This window comes from Phalangium opilio, unplaced genomic scaffold (genome assembly GCF_054372755.1).
Source record: "Phalangium opilio isolate 3A_F unplaced genomic scaffold, DU_Popi_V2 ptg000209l_1, whole genome shotgun sequence".
Classification (NCBI taxonomy): Eukaryota; Metazoa; Arthropoda; class Arachnida; order Opiliones; family Phalangiidae; genus Phalangium; species Phalangium opilio.
This window is the reverse complement of record NW_028324217.1, coordinates 19032192-19048734: the sequence shown is the minus strand read 5'-3', so window position 1 is coordinate 19048734 and position 16543 is coordinate 19032192. Positions and strand designations below refer to the sequence as shown.

Genomic DNA, 16543 nt, shown 5'->3' with positions numbered 1-16543 from the left:
CCTAACGTTGGGAGTAGAAGCCAAAAATTATACTGCGAACACGTTTGCTCCGATTTGCCAACTGCAAACGCGGTGACCAGCACACACAGACAGACACCCTCCCCAATTCACGTCCAGAATAATATCTCTCCTTGACGTCATCGTCACTTAAAGAGGTAAAAATATAATGGGAATAATATATTTTAGGTTTAAAACCCGCTTTGCATTTATTTCGCTTGAAACCGTTTCGAAATACTCAAAAATTAGATTTGCCTTACCTTCCGGGCTGGATTGTGAACCTCCGGTTAGTTGTAGGACAACGTATCTTTTAGATGTATTATGTGTTTGAAAGTAATCTACAATTGAAACCTAATAACGTGTTAATCAGGTTAGTAGAACCAGAGTTATTAAACTTTTTCTCGATTTTGTAAATGTATTCTGAATATAGAAACCATAAAATGCTTTAAATTCCCATTTTTATATGAGGCTAATCTTCAGAGTCAGATTGTGAACTTCCGGTTAGTTGTAGAACAACATATCTTATGAGATGAATTATGTGTTTGAATGTGATCTACAATTCAACCCTAATTACGTGTTAATCGGTTAAGTAGAACCGGAGTTATTGAACGTTTTCTCGATTTTGTCCGCCATTTTCCAATATGGCGGAAATTCCTCCAATGGGAGAGTGTGGGAGACCACACCACGTTAAAGAGCGCCCAAAAATCTATAAGATCTGAAATTTTCAGCTTTGTTTCAATTTGTTGCGGGTTCCCTCTATTTTTGGACTAAAATGACTGTACTATTAGGGGAAGTTATGAACGAGCCATAGGGCTCACTGTGGGGCATTTTATTTACGAGAGAGAGGAAGAGGAACGGCTGGGTGGGTTAAAATTCCTCCCCGCTATCAACGGAGTAAGATTAAGGTCTCTTACCTGGTGGATGTTAAGAGAAGTAACACGGGAAATTGAGAAAATGGCCTCCGAAGTTAAGCTTGAAAACTCTTCGCGACCTATAGGGTAATGGCAACCCTCTGCCTTCGACTGTAATAATCTCTATGGGGAAATAACATGGGGTGCCATTAGTCTATTATGAGTATTAACAGCTCTAAAAGTTATGAAGAAGTATCAACTCAATGTAATTTTTATTTAATGGTCAAACAAAATATGAGAAATAAGTCTGTAGGTTGTAACATAGATAAAAAAAACCGACAAAAAGTAGCGAAAAATCGGAAAAGATAGCTAAGCCTTTGCCGCGCTTTAAATCAGTTTCAACCCAGTGCTTGACTTTAATAAACCCCGTCACAAATCACAATACCACCAAAGAAATCGGATGTTAAACGGAAAGGTATTTACCCTGCTTTGGAACTTAAAAGTTGGGCCACCAACGCTACTCTAGTTTCAGAGGAAGTCACAAAATAGCTGAGATCATTTTCAAATTGTTCTATTAACTTCTTAATAATGGGAAAGTCCGCGCCTCCCGACGATTGTTCCATTTCTAACTATAAACGACTCTTGACTGAGTAAGCCTTGTACATCATACACTAAACTAAGCAGACGCTATTTTCGATCCGTTAGGTGGCGATATCGTTACCCTGCTATCCTCGCGAATTCTCTCTCATTTTTGGGGGGCTAAAAAATAAAGAGTAGCTCTATGTTCCCCCATCGCTATTATAAAGCATTTGCCCATCCAGAAATTCGGCCTCTTTCGTAACTTCCCCTAATCCACCTCTGGTAGAATTGGTAGAAAATGTGCTGAGCTAAAAAAATTCTAATAAGGAACCCCGAATTAATAAACTGGTCCTACCGTCTATTTTTTCCAAAAACCATAATTAATAAAGTGGTCCCTGGGACCACTGACCCCAAGTTTTGGAATAAATAAACTGGTCCGAGCAATTAATAAACTGGTTTTGGACTTGTAAACCTGTCTTATTTCCAACCCTGCTGGGGTGGTATTAAGATAAGAAAAGAATGCGTGTGGCACGTCTGCGGGGTGGGAAATAAGAATTTTTTAAACTGGACATTAGTCCAGCGATCCCCCTGACCTTGACGTGCCCTGGTCATTGGTCATGGACCAGTTTATTTTTTCCAGGTCAGGGGGGGGGGTCGCTGGCCCAGTGTCCAGTTTTAAAAATATCCTTATTTCCCACCCTGCAGATGCCTATCCCAACATCCCATGGCCAACTTAGATAATCTTCTTTCGGCGGTACAAGGCCTGCCAGCTTCACCCGAGCCCCATGTTAAAAAACGACTAGCAAAATCGCCCCTAGTTCCGACTTTCGCCGTTGGGTGCGCTACCAACCCAGTTTTCCTCGTAATTCTTTCACTATAGAGCTATATCAGTTGAAGGGGGGAAACTTCACAGTTGGACCTGCCAGTAAACGGAGCTGGGTTTCACCCTCCCTCCATGCGGTACGCGACAATTCGGTCTCGCCGTTATGGTCTCGCCGATTTGGTCTCGGGACAAATGGGTCTCGGGACAATTGGGTCTCGGGACAAATGGGTCTCGGGACAAATGGGTCTCGGGACAAATGGGTCTCGGGACAATTGGGTCTCGGGACAAATGGGTCTCGGGACAATTGGGTCTCGGGACAAATGGGTCTCGGGACAAATGGGTCTCGGGACAAATGGGTCTCGGGACAAATGGGTCTCGGGACAAATGGGTCTCGGGACAATTGGGTCTCGGGACAATTGGGTCTCGGGACAATTGGGTCTCGGGACAATTGGGTCTCGGGACAATTGGGTCTAGGGACAATTGGGTCTCGGGACAATTGGGTCTCGGGACAAATGGGCCTCGGGACCTAACCCAACCCAACATTGTTTGGGGGTAAGAAGATTATTTATATGAGTATTAAAAGCCCGCCTCTTACCACGAACAATTTATTAGCAATAATAGAAATATTTTGGAAAAGGTGGCAGCTAATTAATTGGAGAATATTTTGGAAAAGGTGGCAGCTAACTATTAGAAGAATATTTTGGAAAAGGTGGGAGCTAATTAGTAGGAGAATGTTTTGGAAAAGGTGGTAGCTAATTGATAGGAGAATATTTTGGAAAAGTTGGCAGCTAGTTAATAGCAGAATATTTTGGAAAAGGTGGCAGCTAATTAATAGGAGAATATTTAGGAAAAGGTGGCAGCTAATTAATTGGAGAATATTTTGGAAAAGGTGGCAGCTAACTATTAGGAGAATGTTTTGGAAAAGGTGGTAGCTAATTAGTAGGAGAATGTTTTGGAAAAGGTGGCAGCTAATTAATAGCAGAATATTTTGGAAAAGGTGGCAGCTAACTAATTGGAGAATATTTAGGAAAAGGTGGCAGCTAATTAATTGGAGAATATTTTGGAAAGGTGGCAGCTAACTATTAGGAGAATATTTTGGAAAAGGTGGCAGCTAATTAGTAGGAGAATGTTTTGGAAAAGGTGGTAGCTAATTAGTAGGAGAATGTTTTGGAAAAGGTGGCAACTAATTAATAGGAGAATATTTTGGAAAAGGTGGCGATAAATTATTGGGACCATTGCTTTGGAAAAGGAGGCAACTAATTAGGTAACCAAATAATCACGATACCAAATAGTCCCGAGACCAAATAATCACGATACCAAATAGTCCCGAGACCAAATAATCACGATACCAAATAGTCCCGAGACCAAATAATCACGATACCAAATAATCACGAGACCAAATAATCACGATACCAAATAGTCCCGAGACCAAATAATCACGAAATGGTCGTTCAATTTTTCCCTCAAAATGTTTAACAGATGTTCGTGGAATTAATTGCCTCCTCCCCATTTGTGCAATTGGCAATTCTCTAGCCTTGCAACCACAACAAGATAATGAGGCGTCTCTCTATTTTTTTTTTTTATTTTAGCATTAGCAGTTACGGCCCATTCATTACAGAAAAGGATGAAAGATAAAAGTTTTTGTCCAAAAATATTTTTTAAAATTTTCATGTTACGATTAAAAAGAAATTTTACATGGTCTAGCAGCCTTCAAATCCATTTAGTCAGTCATGTGCCTTCTACGTTTATGTTCTGTCAAATAACTCCTCCACGTACTTGCATAGTCACATTGATCACATTTGAAGGGTTTTTCACCACTGTGAATGCGTTTATGCGCGACTAAATTAATCTTCACTGTGCTGGCATAGTCACACTGATCACATTTGAAGGGTTTTTCACCACTGTGAATGCGTTGATGTCTGATCAAATCCTTCTTCCACGTACTTGCATAGTCACATTGATCACATTTGAAGCGTTTTTCTTCGTTACCCTTTTTAATGTGACGTTGTGGACCCCTTTTATATTCAGCAGAATATTTGATCCGAGTTGAACGTTTCTTCTTGAATTTTTCTGCAGAAAATTATTAACGAAATATAAAAACGACAAACATTCCATTTACAATATAGCATCAAAAAAACATTAACATTCAGCGCACTTCATAAAAAATGTAATGCTAAGGCCTCTACGAAAACTCAGTCTTAAAGAAAAGAAACAGTGCTGATCAAGGCGTTAGCCGATGAGTAAACGACCTCGTCAACGAAAAGGGGATGAACGAACATCAACTGAAATGCACGAGAAACCTTGGCGCGAAACTAGAAAGGTCGTATTTTCATGTTCAACGGATGTTAGGATAATCAAATACAAGCTGATACTGGGTGAACACAAGTTACCAATTTATTTCGTTATTGCACCCCCTCTCTCTTGTCAGGTCTAGTTTTCACTTTGTAAATGGCACCCCCGACTGTTATATTTTCCACTTCTGTGGTGTGAAATAAAGTACAATTGACACATAATTAAAAATAACTAATGTGAATATACCTTCGATAGATAAAACTTATTGTTACAAAAATCTGCGTAACCAGAAACAATATCTAATTTTATCCAGCAACAAATAAACTCCGAATTTTTATTGAAAATAAGTACCAGCATAAGAAAATAATATATAGCTCCCTATAAGTATGAAACTCTTCATTTAAGCCATGTAAACAGCATTTTCTTTCATTGAAATTTTTAAAAAGTTTCTAAATCCACCTATTAGGAACTTATGGCGTTAAAAAAGATGAAATACTTGTTTAGAAAATTTTCAAATTTTATATTGTAATTAAATCGTTCAAGGTCTTAAAGTTATTATTATGATAATTATAACTGATTATGTGCATGCCAGAATTATCATAATAAATTAATAGATGGTGCGAGATTTCGACGACCAAGGCAAGGTAAGGAGTGTCTCGTGTCTCTACGGGCGTGGCCAAAATTCCCCGGCCCATCGTGTTTTTCGCGGACACTTAAGGTGGCGGTGGCGGTTTCGCCCCCTTTACTCGTAGTACCAAAACTTCTCCCACGGGTCATAAATAGGAAGCGCGCCAAATTTGGAAGCAAATGCTGTAGTACGTTTCATACTTATAGAGAGCTATACTTTATTTTCTTATGGTACAAGCGATAAGAAAGGAGTGAAGACCCTTGCGAAAGAGGACATTTTAAAGGTTCTGATACATGATAATCTAGCTTTATTGCGCGTCCATAACACCCAGTGGGCTATATTTCAATGGGTCACGATTTCAATGCATAGAGAGGTGGTGGCTAGCTCCTACGCCACAGCTTACCGACAGCTCCCTATACTAAGTATTGCCATTAACCTCAGCAAGTTTCGATGGGAAGGAGAAAGCGGGTAACACCGCGCGGAAAACTCCTTTAAGAAGTGGGGAGACAACTTTCAGAACTCTATGCAGAAGGGTTTGTATCCAGGTTTTCCACCCCGTGCCACAGTCCGGGATCAAACCCGGGACTCTCTTGCTGCGAGGCGAAAGGTCCAAAAGCTGAACACTATTTGATTTTATCGGTAGAGTTCACTCGTTTTTCGAAATATGTTAAAAATCCATTCGGATATTTTTACTGATTTGAACGTTTTTGAAAACGTCCTTAGTTTTAGCGGGAATTTAATTCATTCATTAAATAAATTAATCATGGATAAGGACAGCCTCTTTGACAAAAGCATAGGCGAGAAGACAGTAGTGTTGTTTAACATTTTCTTATATTAACACCCCAGGCGAATCATTTAACCTGGGAAATGTTGAAATAACAATTTAGCGTTGGAACGTAAAATGTTTATCTTGTACCTAAGAAATTGTTTTGCATAATTGGTTCGAATAAGCTACAGCGAGGATGACAAAACAAGTTTAAAAAAAAACTCATTACATTTAAGGCCTTTTCAACCATATCTTCCTTATCTATATAAATCGAAGACCTGACTGACTGACAGATAATCTACGTCCAGCCCAAACCGCTTGCCCTACAAGGCTGAAAATTTGCAGGAACGTTACTCATAAGCAGTATAGGCTCGTACCAAGATAGATATTTCCAATCTGCCGCCAGCTTAATAATTGGCGCCCAGAAATGTAAAAAATCTTCTCTATGCAACAAAGTCAGAGCGTTTCAACCGATTTCACAAATATTTTGTACACTGGTTTCCTTTATCCTATAGACGGGCTGAATGGTCTTTTGTGTTCGATTTGTTGTCATCTTTATAAATGGCGGCCAAAAATTTTAAAACAATTCTTTATGGAATAATGTAAGCATGAAAAGTAATAAAAATGTCCCGACGGGCTGACGGGCAACGCCGAGTCCTTCGCTCCTAGGGTGCTACAAAAAGGTTAGTCATCAGTAAAATCTAACCATTCTTTATATCATTTTCATGCAAGTTCATATTACACGCGAGCGACGCCGCGGGTAAAAGCTAGTTCTGAATTAAAGTGGAGGAGAGATGGAAAGTAGAGCTCGTCGAACGATATTTTCGGATAAAAATCCAAGTTGGAAACTTATGACGACACACCTAGAATCCTCGAGATATTTCCCAATTTTTATATACAAGTTCTGCACGAATCCTGGAATAGGGATCTGCCTGCTTTTACCACGAGTATTAAATAGGTTTTTTCAGTTTTTGACCTAGATAGCAGCATTGCCAATAGCGTATTCAACTTAGCGCTCAAGGGCGCTAGATCTGCTCGCGCTCGGATTTCCATTTTCCATTTACCGAGCGCTGGACCCCAGATACCATCGGTGCTAATCTGTACAGAATTGATAGCTCGTTAAATTTGTATCGCCGATTAGGAGGGAAAAAGACAATCGTTAACGCAGCTCAAGAAATGAAGCGCATTTCATGTCGTGTAGAGCAAATCGAGAGCGATCTCAGAGCAGTTATGTGGAAAACGCCATTAGACAATACACCGAGAAGGTGGAAATGATTGATTAGCATATTTCCCCCATTGGGGGTAGGAATAAGAAACCAAACACTAGGCACACAGATTATTAAAGTATAAAATGACTTACCAATTTCCGAACAACGCGATTCGGAATTCTTTGGAGCGATATCTTGAAATGTCTCCGAGTTGGACACCGTACTATTATTTCCGACTTCAATCGGAACTTCGGGTAAATTGATTTCCATAGAGACGGAGGTCAATTCTGATAGTTCATTTGGGCTACGTACAGGTTTAGGAACTCACGCTGGCACACTCATTGGATCAACACGCTTCAGTTTTGGCAAACACAGCACCATACTTCGATTTTGTCCATCAGTTTTCTTCGCACCTGTCCAGGTTATTCTGGATTGGTTATCATCGAGATCGTTTTCTACGGTTAATTCTAGTGAACCACATTCGACATTTGTGCCAAGAGAAAGATCCAAGTGTTTTTCGACTTCAACATTCAATTCAGGAACACGAAATTCCTTCGATCGAGTTGTTCTTTCGTCAGTTTCTCCCTCTGTTGAAACACTTTGTGATTTGCGATAAGAATCGATAATTGTATTATTGTTCTCAAGAGGTTCTCGTGACGAATCACTTTCCTTCGTTGTGTCGAGAGGCATTTTCAATTGGTTTTCGACCTCAAGCTTCGGCGAAGGCACACAAAGTGGCGAATTGTCACTGTATATCAATTTAGGGACACATACATTTGTAATTCGCGTTATAAACCCCGCATTTTTAGACTTTTTTGGGATAATTTCAGTTTCGTTGTTTGCATTGCCAACCTCCGCAACATATTGAGGCTCAGAATCCGGCGATTCTTCACTAATATCTTCTCTACCCAGCATGCCTTGGACATTGACAGCTTCGACACTGTGCATCACAATTGGAAGAGATAACTCGTGGCCATTAATTCCCGAATCATTTTCAACGGGTTCAGATTTCACTAATTCCCTGTTGGCTAATTGATCCATTCCACTTTTCTCCTATTTTTCAAACAATCAACTCTTAACCTTTGGATTAACTCTTTCCAATTGATTATGAAAGTGAAAAATGTTGCATACCATCAGATCTTTGATTCTTCTTTCCAACTCTTTATTGACCCTATTGAGTCTTTCAATTTCGTCTATTTGTTTATTTATCGTTAACGTTGTTTTCACTCTCTCTTTTCCCATGTTTGAAATTAAAACATTACGCTAAACAAAATAAGATTTCATTTTAACAGTAAATATTCTTTGGACTTTCATTGGCTGAAGACATTTTAAAGGGGCAAGCAAGATAGAACAAAGGTCCTTGTTGGATTTCTTTGTTGCTAAAGAGGGATGTGTTACCAACAGAACAGAGCCAATCCTGATTGGTATTCTCACAAATAAGCCTAATTATTCACCCACCCACAGAGTTTGGTTCTACTTTAAGGGATATAAGATTCGACAACTCATCCTGTACATTGAAAGTGGGCTATGCTACCAAAAGGGTCTCCCATTTCTGTGCTTAATTTCACACTAGTAATAAATACCTCGGCTTCCAGTTCCCTGACTCGATCATCCCTGGCTTTAACTTCTTTGATAAGATCATCTTTACTCAAGTGATCATAATTACAATCTTCCTCAGTCTTCATTTCCTAAAAACAAAGTTTCCCTAATTTTATATTTGCCTTTAACAGCCAATATTGCAATAATTTCGCCAATACCTCTTTGATCGCCACCCTTTGAAGATTTACTAAACTCATTTCGGAATTTTGTTCCGAGAGTTTGTGAAATTGTAAATCTTCCCTAAAATAAAATTTCTTTTCAAACAGAAGAAAACGAACATGTAACAAGAAAGGTTTCCCACCCAGGGTTAGTACAAAATTTTTGGAATGAAATTCCCTGACTTTTCCAGGTTTTCCCTGACTAAATTCCACAAATTTCCCTGACCATATGCAATAACTTACAAGGCTTAAATATATGAAAACCAATCTAAATTCACTCGAATCATTTTTGCACGAGTTATCATTGTTACAAAGAGAAGCCAATTAATTCGTTTAAATTTAACCATAAGTAAATCATAAATAACCGGAGCGAGCGAAGCGAGCTCCGCCAATTTGGGGTTCTGCTCAAGTCTCAGACAACACTTTTTTGGTCACCCTTATACTGTTATCCAGACTATCAATTTCCCACCAATATATTTTTCCCTGACATTTACCTGACTTTTTAGGCCCATTTTCAATTTCCCTGACTTTTCCCTGACCTTTTAGGCCCATTTTCAATTTCCCTGACTTTTCCAGGTTTTCCAGGTCGTGTACGAACCCTGTTTCCCAATACATTGTAGCTTTCGCTATCAAAGCTTAGAAAAACATGCTTAGCTAGTTCAAAAGATTGTGACAATTGACACTGCAACTTCCTTCAAGATTAGGGAATTCCTCAAACCCATGATTTTTTGAATACAACCAGCTTCGTATAAATTATTTATTCTGCTAGTATTTTTTACTTTTAAAATAGCAAGAAAGATCTTTTTCTTTTCAAGGCATAATAGTTTTGATAGGTTTGGATCCGTAATATGCCTTGTTGACATCCAAGTTACAATTTATTCATCACTTACCAGCTTAAACGTTTGACCATAACACGACAATCCTTCACAAAATCCATCATACCAGAAGAAAATATTTTCTTCTGATCATACTTTATAGAAATTCCCTGTTTAGATAACATACGTAACATTTTAATGATAATTAAAAACATATGGCCTTAAACAAAGATTCAGCGTTTTCCCCTCAGTTCAATATAGATTCTTACCAGTCAAGGCTTATATGAACGTTTTTCTTTCACAGTTACTCACACTGTTCCGTTTTTTATGTTTTTCGGGATTTTGGGAGAAAAAGCTTCCAATTTTATTAAGAGCTTTTCTTGTACATGGATACTCTTTTTGATAATCAATAAATTATTATTATATGATGAACCGTTACCGTAGAAAAGTAAAGAGAACGTCTAGCAGACAGCTTTAACTTTTTCCAAAGCCCACAGAGTGACCAGTCTGGGAAATATTTTGTTAAACTAGTCCTTTGGACCAGTGACCCTGTCTGAAATAATAGACTGGTCTCTGGACTGGTCCTAGCCTTTGTTTTCCTATAGTTTTGCAATTAATAAACTGGTCCTGAGGATCAGTAACCTCCACTTCTTGAATTTAAAAACTAGTCCAAGCAATAATAAACTGGTTTTGGACCAGAGGAAGTGTGCTATTTCCCAGACTGCCACAGACTTCGTTACGATCTTTGACAGGGTGGAAAATAAGGATTTGTTTTAAGCTGGACATTGGGCCAGCGACCCCTCTAGCTTGGAATAAATAAACAGGTCCATGACCACTGACCAGGCCGCGTCGTCTACTAAATTGAAGATGTGGATAATTACAATATATTACCTAATGTCTGGACTCTGGAAACCCTTTAATTTTCTTAGTGGTCCTGTGGACCACTGACCCCCCTCTGATTTAATTTTTATACTGGTCCAGGCAATTTTTAAACTGGTCATTTGCCCTGTGCCACCACCTTATTTCCCACGCTGAAAGTGACCAAACAAACAGACTAGGAAATAAGACAGGTTTACAGGTCAAAAACCAGTTTATTAATAGCTTGGACCACTTTTTTTATTCAAAACGTGAGGGTCACTGGTCACATTGACGAGTTTATTAATTCCTACTTTTATTAAAAATTGATATGGGGACCTCTTTAATTACTTTCATTTTAACATAAATTTCGACTCCAGGAGTCCAGTTGTGTATACAACTCGAGAGAGATTTTTTTAGAAGAGAGAACGACCACAAGTCCTGGGACCAGTAGAAAAATAAATAGGGGAAGGGTCACTGGTCCCGGGACCAGTTTCAAATTTAAGACATCAGGGGTCACTGGTCTGGAGGACTAGTTCAGAACTTCAGAAATAAACCTTATTTCCAAGCCTGCAAACAAAGCCGTCTTCAGTCGTCTGCTTCAAAAAAAAGCGGTAAAACGTGGCATGCCGCTGAATATTGTCTGTTAAAAACACGTCGTTTAATGTAAATAGTAAAGTATTCATCGAGTGTTCGGAATTGGCTACTTGCAAAGGTTTTTATAATTACTTTTTTCCTTAATTTACTTTTCTGCCGAAACGACAATATAGGTGTTTATTTTGTGCTGGAAAACTTGGCGTTTGGGCGGAAACAGAGTCCTTTCTCAAATTCTCATCTGTTTTCTAGAAGGAAATTAGAGCTTGTTTTGGGAGACATGTGGGGTGGCATTTCCTTTAATTTTGGCATTAACTTAAATATTTCAGTTGGTGTAATAGTTTAATTAGTATTTCATCATACTCTTAACGTTTTACTGTGACTGTTAAATCCACACATATTTTAAACCGTTGTTTGAAGCTCTGAAGTTAGAAAAATTGAAGATAATTGTCGGTAATTACAATTAACTATGGGTACCATCGTGATGCGTTTTAGCAATCTATCTTCTTGTAAGATGCATGGAGTTGTATTTCATTTTTGAAATCCCTTTTGGAATGTTTTATTTTGCAATAACTGCATTAATGCATTTTTTATTTAGTGATAACTGCAGTAATGCATGTTTTTTTCTTGCTTTTGCATGAAAGAAATAACCTCTAGTTCTTATTTAATTTTTATGGTTTTAGGTCAGTCGCATTGCAACAAAAGCGATAATTCCTGATGATTAGATTGAAGATTCATATCGAAAACATTTAGTTAACACTATTACTCACTATTGGAAATTTTGAAGATTCGATACATCAAGTATGTACACATAGGGAATACGCCCATTTATTAAAAGCCGTATTGAACGATTCGAAATGGAGCTTGCCAAGCTGCCTGCAATTTCGCTACAACGCCAAGCCCTGACTAAATTCGCCTCGTTAGTATGGGTTAGTTCAATTAAAAAATCCTCGCGATATCCTCTGCGTTTTCGGTTAAACCTCGAGTCACTGAACGACGGAGCAATTGACGAATTGAAGCGTTCCAACATACCAACACTTTTTAAAGAAATTACCCTAATGATATTGAATGATGTAGGAAATGAAATATATCATTGGCTTTTAGAAATCAAAAACCACATCACTGACATTACCCTGGAACACCAACTCTCCAATTTGAGCTGGACTGTTGAAGGCTCATTAAATCGACCCAAGATGACCAGATTACTACTAGAGAATCAAAGTGACCTCGATTTGACATTCAGTTTTTACATGGCGTGCACGTACTGTTTGGAGGATAAAATTGGGGAATTGTGGCCAAGAATCAGAGACGAACAGCATTTAAAATATTTCCATGATAATGAATATTTGATGGTTAGATACTGGATTTATAAAGTAGGAGGGCTGCCCCCGCCGGATTATTCCTTTTTAGACCCATCTTTTTTTACAATTGATGTTCAATTTTTTGTCATGGTTTTTCATCGTTTGGAATTTAGAAAATCAACAGTAAAATTTCTATTTAATAATTTAACTGAAGAAGAAAAAATTGAGGCCTTGGATATTATTTTTAAACCATCGAATTATGCAAGCAACAACCCTCTCCAACTTTCAGAAGTATCAGGTCAGGGATATTTATTGAGTCAATTAAATTACACGCAAATGTGCGCATTAGTATCCAAATTTGAACCTCCTGAAGAGTTATTGATGAACATATCATACTCCGCGTGGCCAAGAAATACGCATATTCTAAAGGCATTGGGCCATTACATTGGCAAATTGGAAGGCGCCATTGAAGCTACAAACGGCAATGATTTGGTAGAGTTTGCTGATGGCGCGTTCGAGTTTGTCAGACGCTACAACTGTAGTATTTTGTTCAGATATTGTTGGACCAGATTCCCAAGAGAAGAATTAATTAAAGTTATCGATTCAAGGTTCTTTGATGACATCACTTCTGAATTGGCTGTAAACAAAGACGCTGTGTCCATCAAAATGGTAATTGATAGCATTGAGCCCAAGAGCTATGTCAAGAATTTGTTATCTCCTGATCATCTTCCCATTATCGAAACGTTGGCTGAATACGATACGGATCTGTTGAAATATTACCTCGCTCGAACTGTTGTCAGTAAGAACTTGGCCAAAAACCTCCTTATGATATTGAAGAATTTTTACTTTCAAGAAATGATGAAGGAAACCATTACTGGTATTTTAATTCAGCTTTTTCCTGAGTTGGATCTTAATTGCGCAAATTGTTCTTAAAATGCGTGTAACTTCACTCATATTTACTTGGTTTTTTTCCTCTTCAAATTAGTGCATTTGTTTTCTAAATAAAACAAGTTGTTGAATTTTGTACACAGATTTTTTTCTTCAAAAAAACTGAGCATTTTTAAATAAGTAATTTAGAATTGTGCGCAGTTGTAGTTACATCTTGTAACTTACATCCTTAGTATCCTTACATAAATATTGTTTATTGTTTAGTGATTACACTGTGACAAGGAAAAGTTACTCCTTTTGTCAGGGTTTTTTTTTTTCAAAGCATTTTTTCAAATTAACCCAAACATGGTTATCTTAGTATTACTTTCGTATTCAAGAATTTTCCTTCAAAAGCTACACAATTTTTCAAAAGTAATACAGAATTACATACTAATTTTTTTGTTCACATTTAGTTTTCTCTTATTTAGTGATTATTGTATAAAGTTACTCGTTTTGTTGGATTTTTTTCAAAGCTTTAGTCCAAATAAACGAACATGTGTTTGTAGTTTTTATTGGCCAAACAAAATTTTCAACTAATTTCATGTTCAAGAAATGTTTTTCTAAATTTACGCAATTTTAAATAAGTCCCTTAAAATTGCTATTGTACTTGTTACATTTTTTCAATAATTTTGTTTTGCACTCTTTAATGGAGACATAAATAAAAGATGGTAATCTTTGAAAGTTTTTGCGTTTTGAATTTTAATCGAAACGCTGACACTGATAATGCAACTATCTCTATACATGTCGCTACATCGTATGATGTATATCTACGATAGGGCTATTAGTCCGACCTTCCTGTAGCTGTTGTGCCACATTATCGCCTTTGGCAGTATAAAATCTTTCGCTCGCCTGTGAAGGGAGAAGATTGTGGTAAGGTGATGATATTTTTTCCTTTGTTTGTTTTTTAAAAGGAAGGAAATTTTAATTGTAAGGTTAAGTATTCCATTTAATTGTGCTGGTAATGTTAAGAATTGCATTTAATTGTGCTAGTAGGGTCAAGATTTGCATTTAATTGTACTAGTAAAGCTAAGAATTGCATTTGATAGACCATTCCATTAAATACTTGCCGAGAAACCAACGCACAGGGGAAGGATCGCCATATTAGAAGAGTTGTTCTCGCTAGATGGAGCTCGCGTTCACTAAACGCGGGAGGCTAGTCCACTTACACCACGGAGCTGTATTGTGCTTACACTGCTTCTTGGCGTGAGGGAACTAGAAAAGAAGTATTTGTTTTAAAACTTTGAAACTTTGTACGATCATTTGAAACCATTATAGGTATATCTCGCTTATCGAGAAGTAAGAGAATGGGTCATGACCATTTTGTTTTTATAAATTTATTATTTCATTGTGCATGAATAGTTTTATTTTTATTATTATTTTCTTGGTCGCGCGCATGTTTATTATTTTAGTTTATTGGTTATGCATTTGTTAGTGAGTTTATTAAAATTAAACATTAAGACCTTGGTAACTCTCAATGTCGTTTAATTATTTCCTCTCTAAAAATCCCCTAGAAATACTGACCAATAGTATTTTAATCTTTATACGCTACCCCGCTAGAGAAAGTAAGGGTAACGAGCCCGGACCACGTGTTTATATTTATTCCTCTTTGTAGTGAGGTTTTCCCCTTAAACTTTTAATCGTGATCTTAGCAATATGCTAAGCGAATATTTTATCGTCGCACAACTTCGCTACACTTTCTTTATCTTCTTTAGTGGAGTGACTTCTATTTTCTTTATTTTTTCTTTGATGGCCTTTAGATCTTCAACACCGAGTGTCTTAAATCCTGGTATTTTAGAGCCATCTTCAAAAAACTCCAAAGTTTCTCTCGCTTGTACAAAGCAATCAACGTGATACCACGCTAGTAGTGGACCAAATCGTCTAGCTTTTTCACTCTGTCTGTCAAGTTTTGAAATGTGAACTTGATCTTTTACGATTGTTTCTCCACAACCTTTGCAAGATGACCGATTACTTTCGGCATATTCAGTTGAGAAGTCTTGAATTTCAATGGAGGAGCTTTTTCTCTTTGTTCCTTTAGATGGGGTTTTGCTTGAAGCAGCAGCTGCTGCTTGAGACTCACTCGAAATTTTACTCATTTTCTCTTGATCTTCCCAACGTAAAGCCTCAAAGTGTGAGATGTCAGCCTCAGTTGACACTTTAAACTTTTAGAAAAAACAAAGAAAATGGTACCAATTTGGAACCTGTTTCCACAATAAGAAATTAATGTTACACGCGTCATCAGATGCTCAATTTTGATATTTACCTTTCCATCAAACATTCGTGACCGAACAATTGCCGCCATTCTTAGCTCATCTTTAGCTATGCTGCTTTTACAGCTTTTGCATGATGACCTGCCAATTTTGGCATATTCGGTACGCCACCGTGGACCTGGATCCATCTCTAAATCATACAAAGAGGTTTGAATAATTTAGCACAGCTTGATTATTTGGTTTACTTTTCTGGTTAATGATGTATTTAAAAACGAAAACGTTATGTACCTGATTGTAAATGACGAAAGTTTAGATGACATTGCAGAATGCATAAGTGCAAAAGCGATTTGGGATACGTTAAAAAATATACACACTACTTTCGACACGTGGCACGGACTTCTTATTTTAAAGGATTTCGTTAACACCGGAAATGGTCAAAATGAAAGTATTGGAGAATACCTCACTAGAAGAAGTGCTCTGTACCATAAAGTAAGCCACTCTGGTTTTGAATTTGAGGAAGTAGTCTTGGCTGGTTTTGCCGTTCTTAGACTACCGAAAGAGTATGAATTTCTTGTCAGAAGTTTACGAATTGATAAAAATGACCTTGATTTATCAACATTGAAGTCGAAATTACTCGAGGAAGAGAGAAGGCTTGAATCTACCAACCAGTATAGAAGAAGTGTGAAAGAAGAAGACCACAGTAACTCCGCTATGGCTGCACCAGGAATACATAGATTTAGTACTTGGAATCTATAAGAGGCCATAGACCCCATACAAATATCTGATTGACTGTGAGGGGAAGCGCCAAAAACTTTTAAACCGCCTGCTCCTCCTTCCTCGCGTCTCATTGGTTATGCGAATGTGTGGGACAGATCGAGATCATGACCTCTTAAGCTGTCGTCTGCATCAGTTTCGGCTCCGAAATGGTCGAAAAGCAGGCTGG

The 16543-nt window shown here is 37.8% G+C and overlaps 3 protein-coding genes and 1 long non-coding RNA gene across 7 annotated transcripts; 1 reads left to right on the top strand and 3 right to left on the bottom strand.

Annotated features, from left to right (window-relative positions):
- Positions 1-263: 263 nt before the first annotated feature.
- On the bottom strand, positions 264-1489 carry LOC149621074 (uncharacterized). Its single transcript, XR_016375561.1, has 2 exons — positions 1332-1489; positions 264-1031 (listed from the first exon to the last, which is right to left on the bottom strand). It is a non-coding gene; the product is annotated as an uncharacterized LOC149621074 (long non-coding RNA).
- Positions 1490-4222: 2733 nt separating this feature from the next.
- Positions 4223-9838, bottom strand: LOC149621073 (uncharacterized). The gene is made up of 5 exons (XM_089855848.1): positions 9792-9838; positions 8902-8983; positions 8728-8832; positions 7297-8197; positions 4223-4320 (listed from the first exon to the last, which is right to left on the bottom strand). The coding sequence occupies exons 1-4, from the start codon at positions 9836-9838 to the stop codon at positions 7469-7471; spliced, it is 963 nt and encodes a 320-aa protein (XP_089711974.1). The 3' UTR covers positions 4223-4320; positions 7297-7468.
- Positions 9839-11090: 1252 nt separating this feature from the next.
- Positions 11091-14074, top strand: LOC149621072 (uncharacterized). Of its 4 annotated transcripts, none has more exons than XM_089855877.1 (3): positions 11091-11286; positions 11849-12094; positions 12270-14074. In XM_089855877.1, exons 2-3 carry the CDS (start codon positions 12091-12093, stop codon positions 13397-13399), a joined length of 1134 nt encoding a protein of 377 aa, XP_089712003.1. In that variant the 5' UTR covers positions 11091-11286; positions 11849-12090; the 3' UTR covers positions 13400-14074. The 4 variants fall into 4 exon arrangements, with proteins under 4 accessions (XP_089712003.1, XP_089712006.1, XP_089712005.1 ...); XM_089855880.1 differs by having other exon boundaries at positions 11092-11286; positions 11849-11966; XM_089855879.1 differs by having other exon boundaries at positions 11092-11286; positions 11849-12084.
- Positions 14075-14980: 906 nt separating this feature from the next.
- LOC149621071 (poly [ADP-ribose] polymerase 1-like) lies at positions 14981-16284 on the bottom strand. The gene is made up of 3 exons (XM_089855892.1): positions 15889-16284; positions 15654-15790; positions 14981-15552 (listed from the first exon to the last, which is right to left on the bottom strand). Exons 2-3 carry the CDS (start codon positions 15786-15788, stop codon positions 15082-15084), a joined length of 606 nt encoding a protein of 201 aa, XP_089712018.1. The 5' UTR covers positions 15789-15790; positions 15889-16284; the 3' UTR covers positions 14981-15081.
- Positions 16285-16543: the final 259 nt, after the last annotated feature.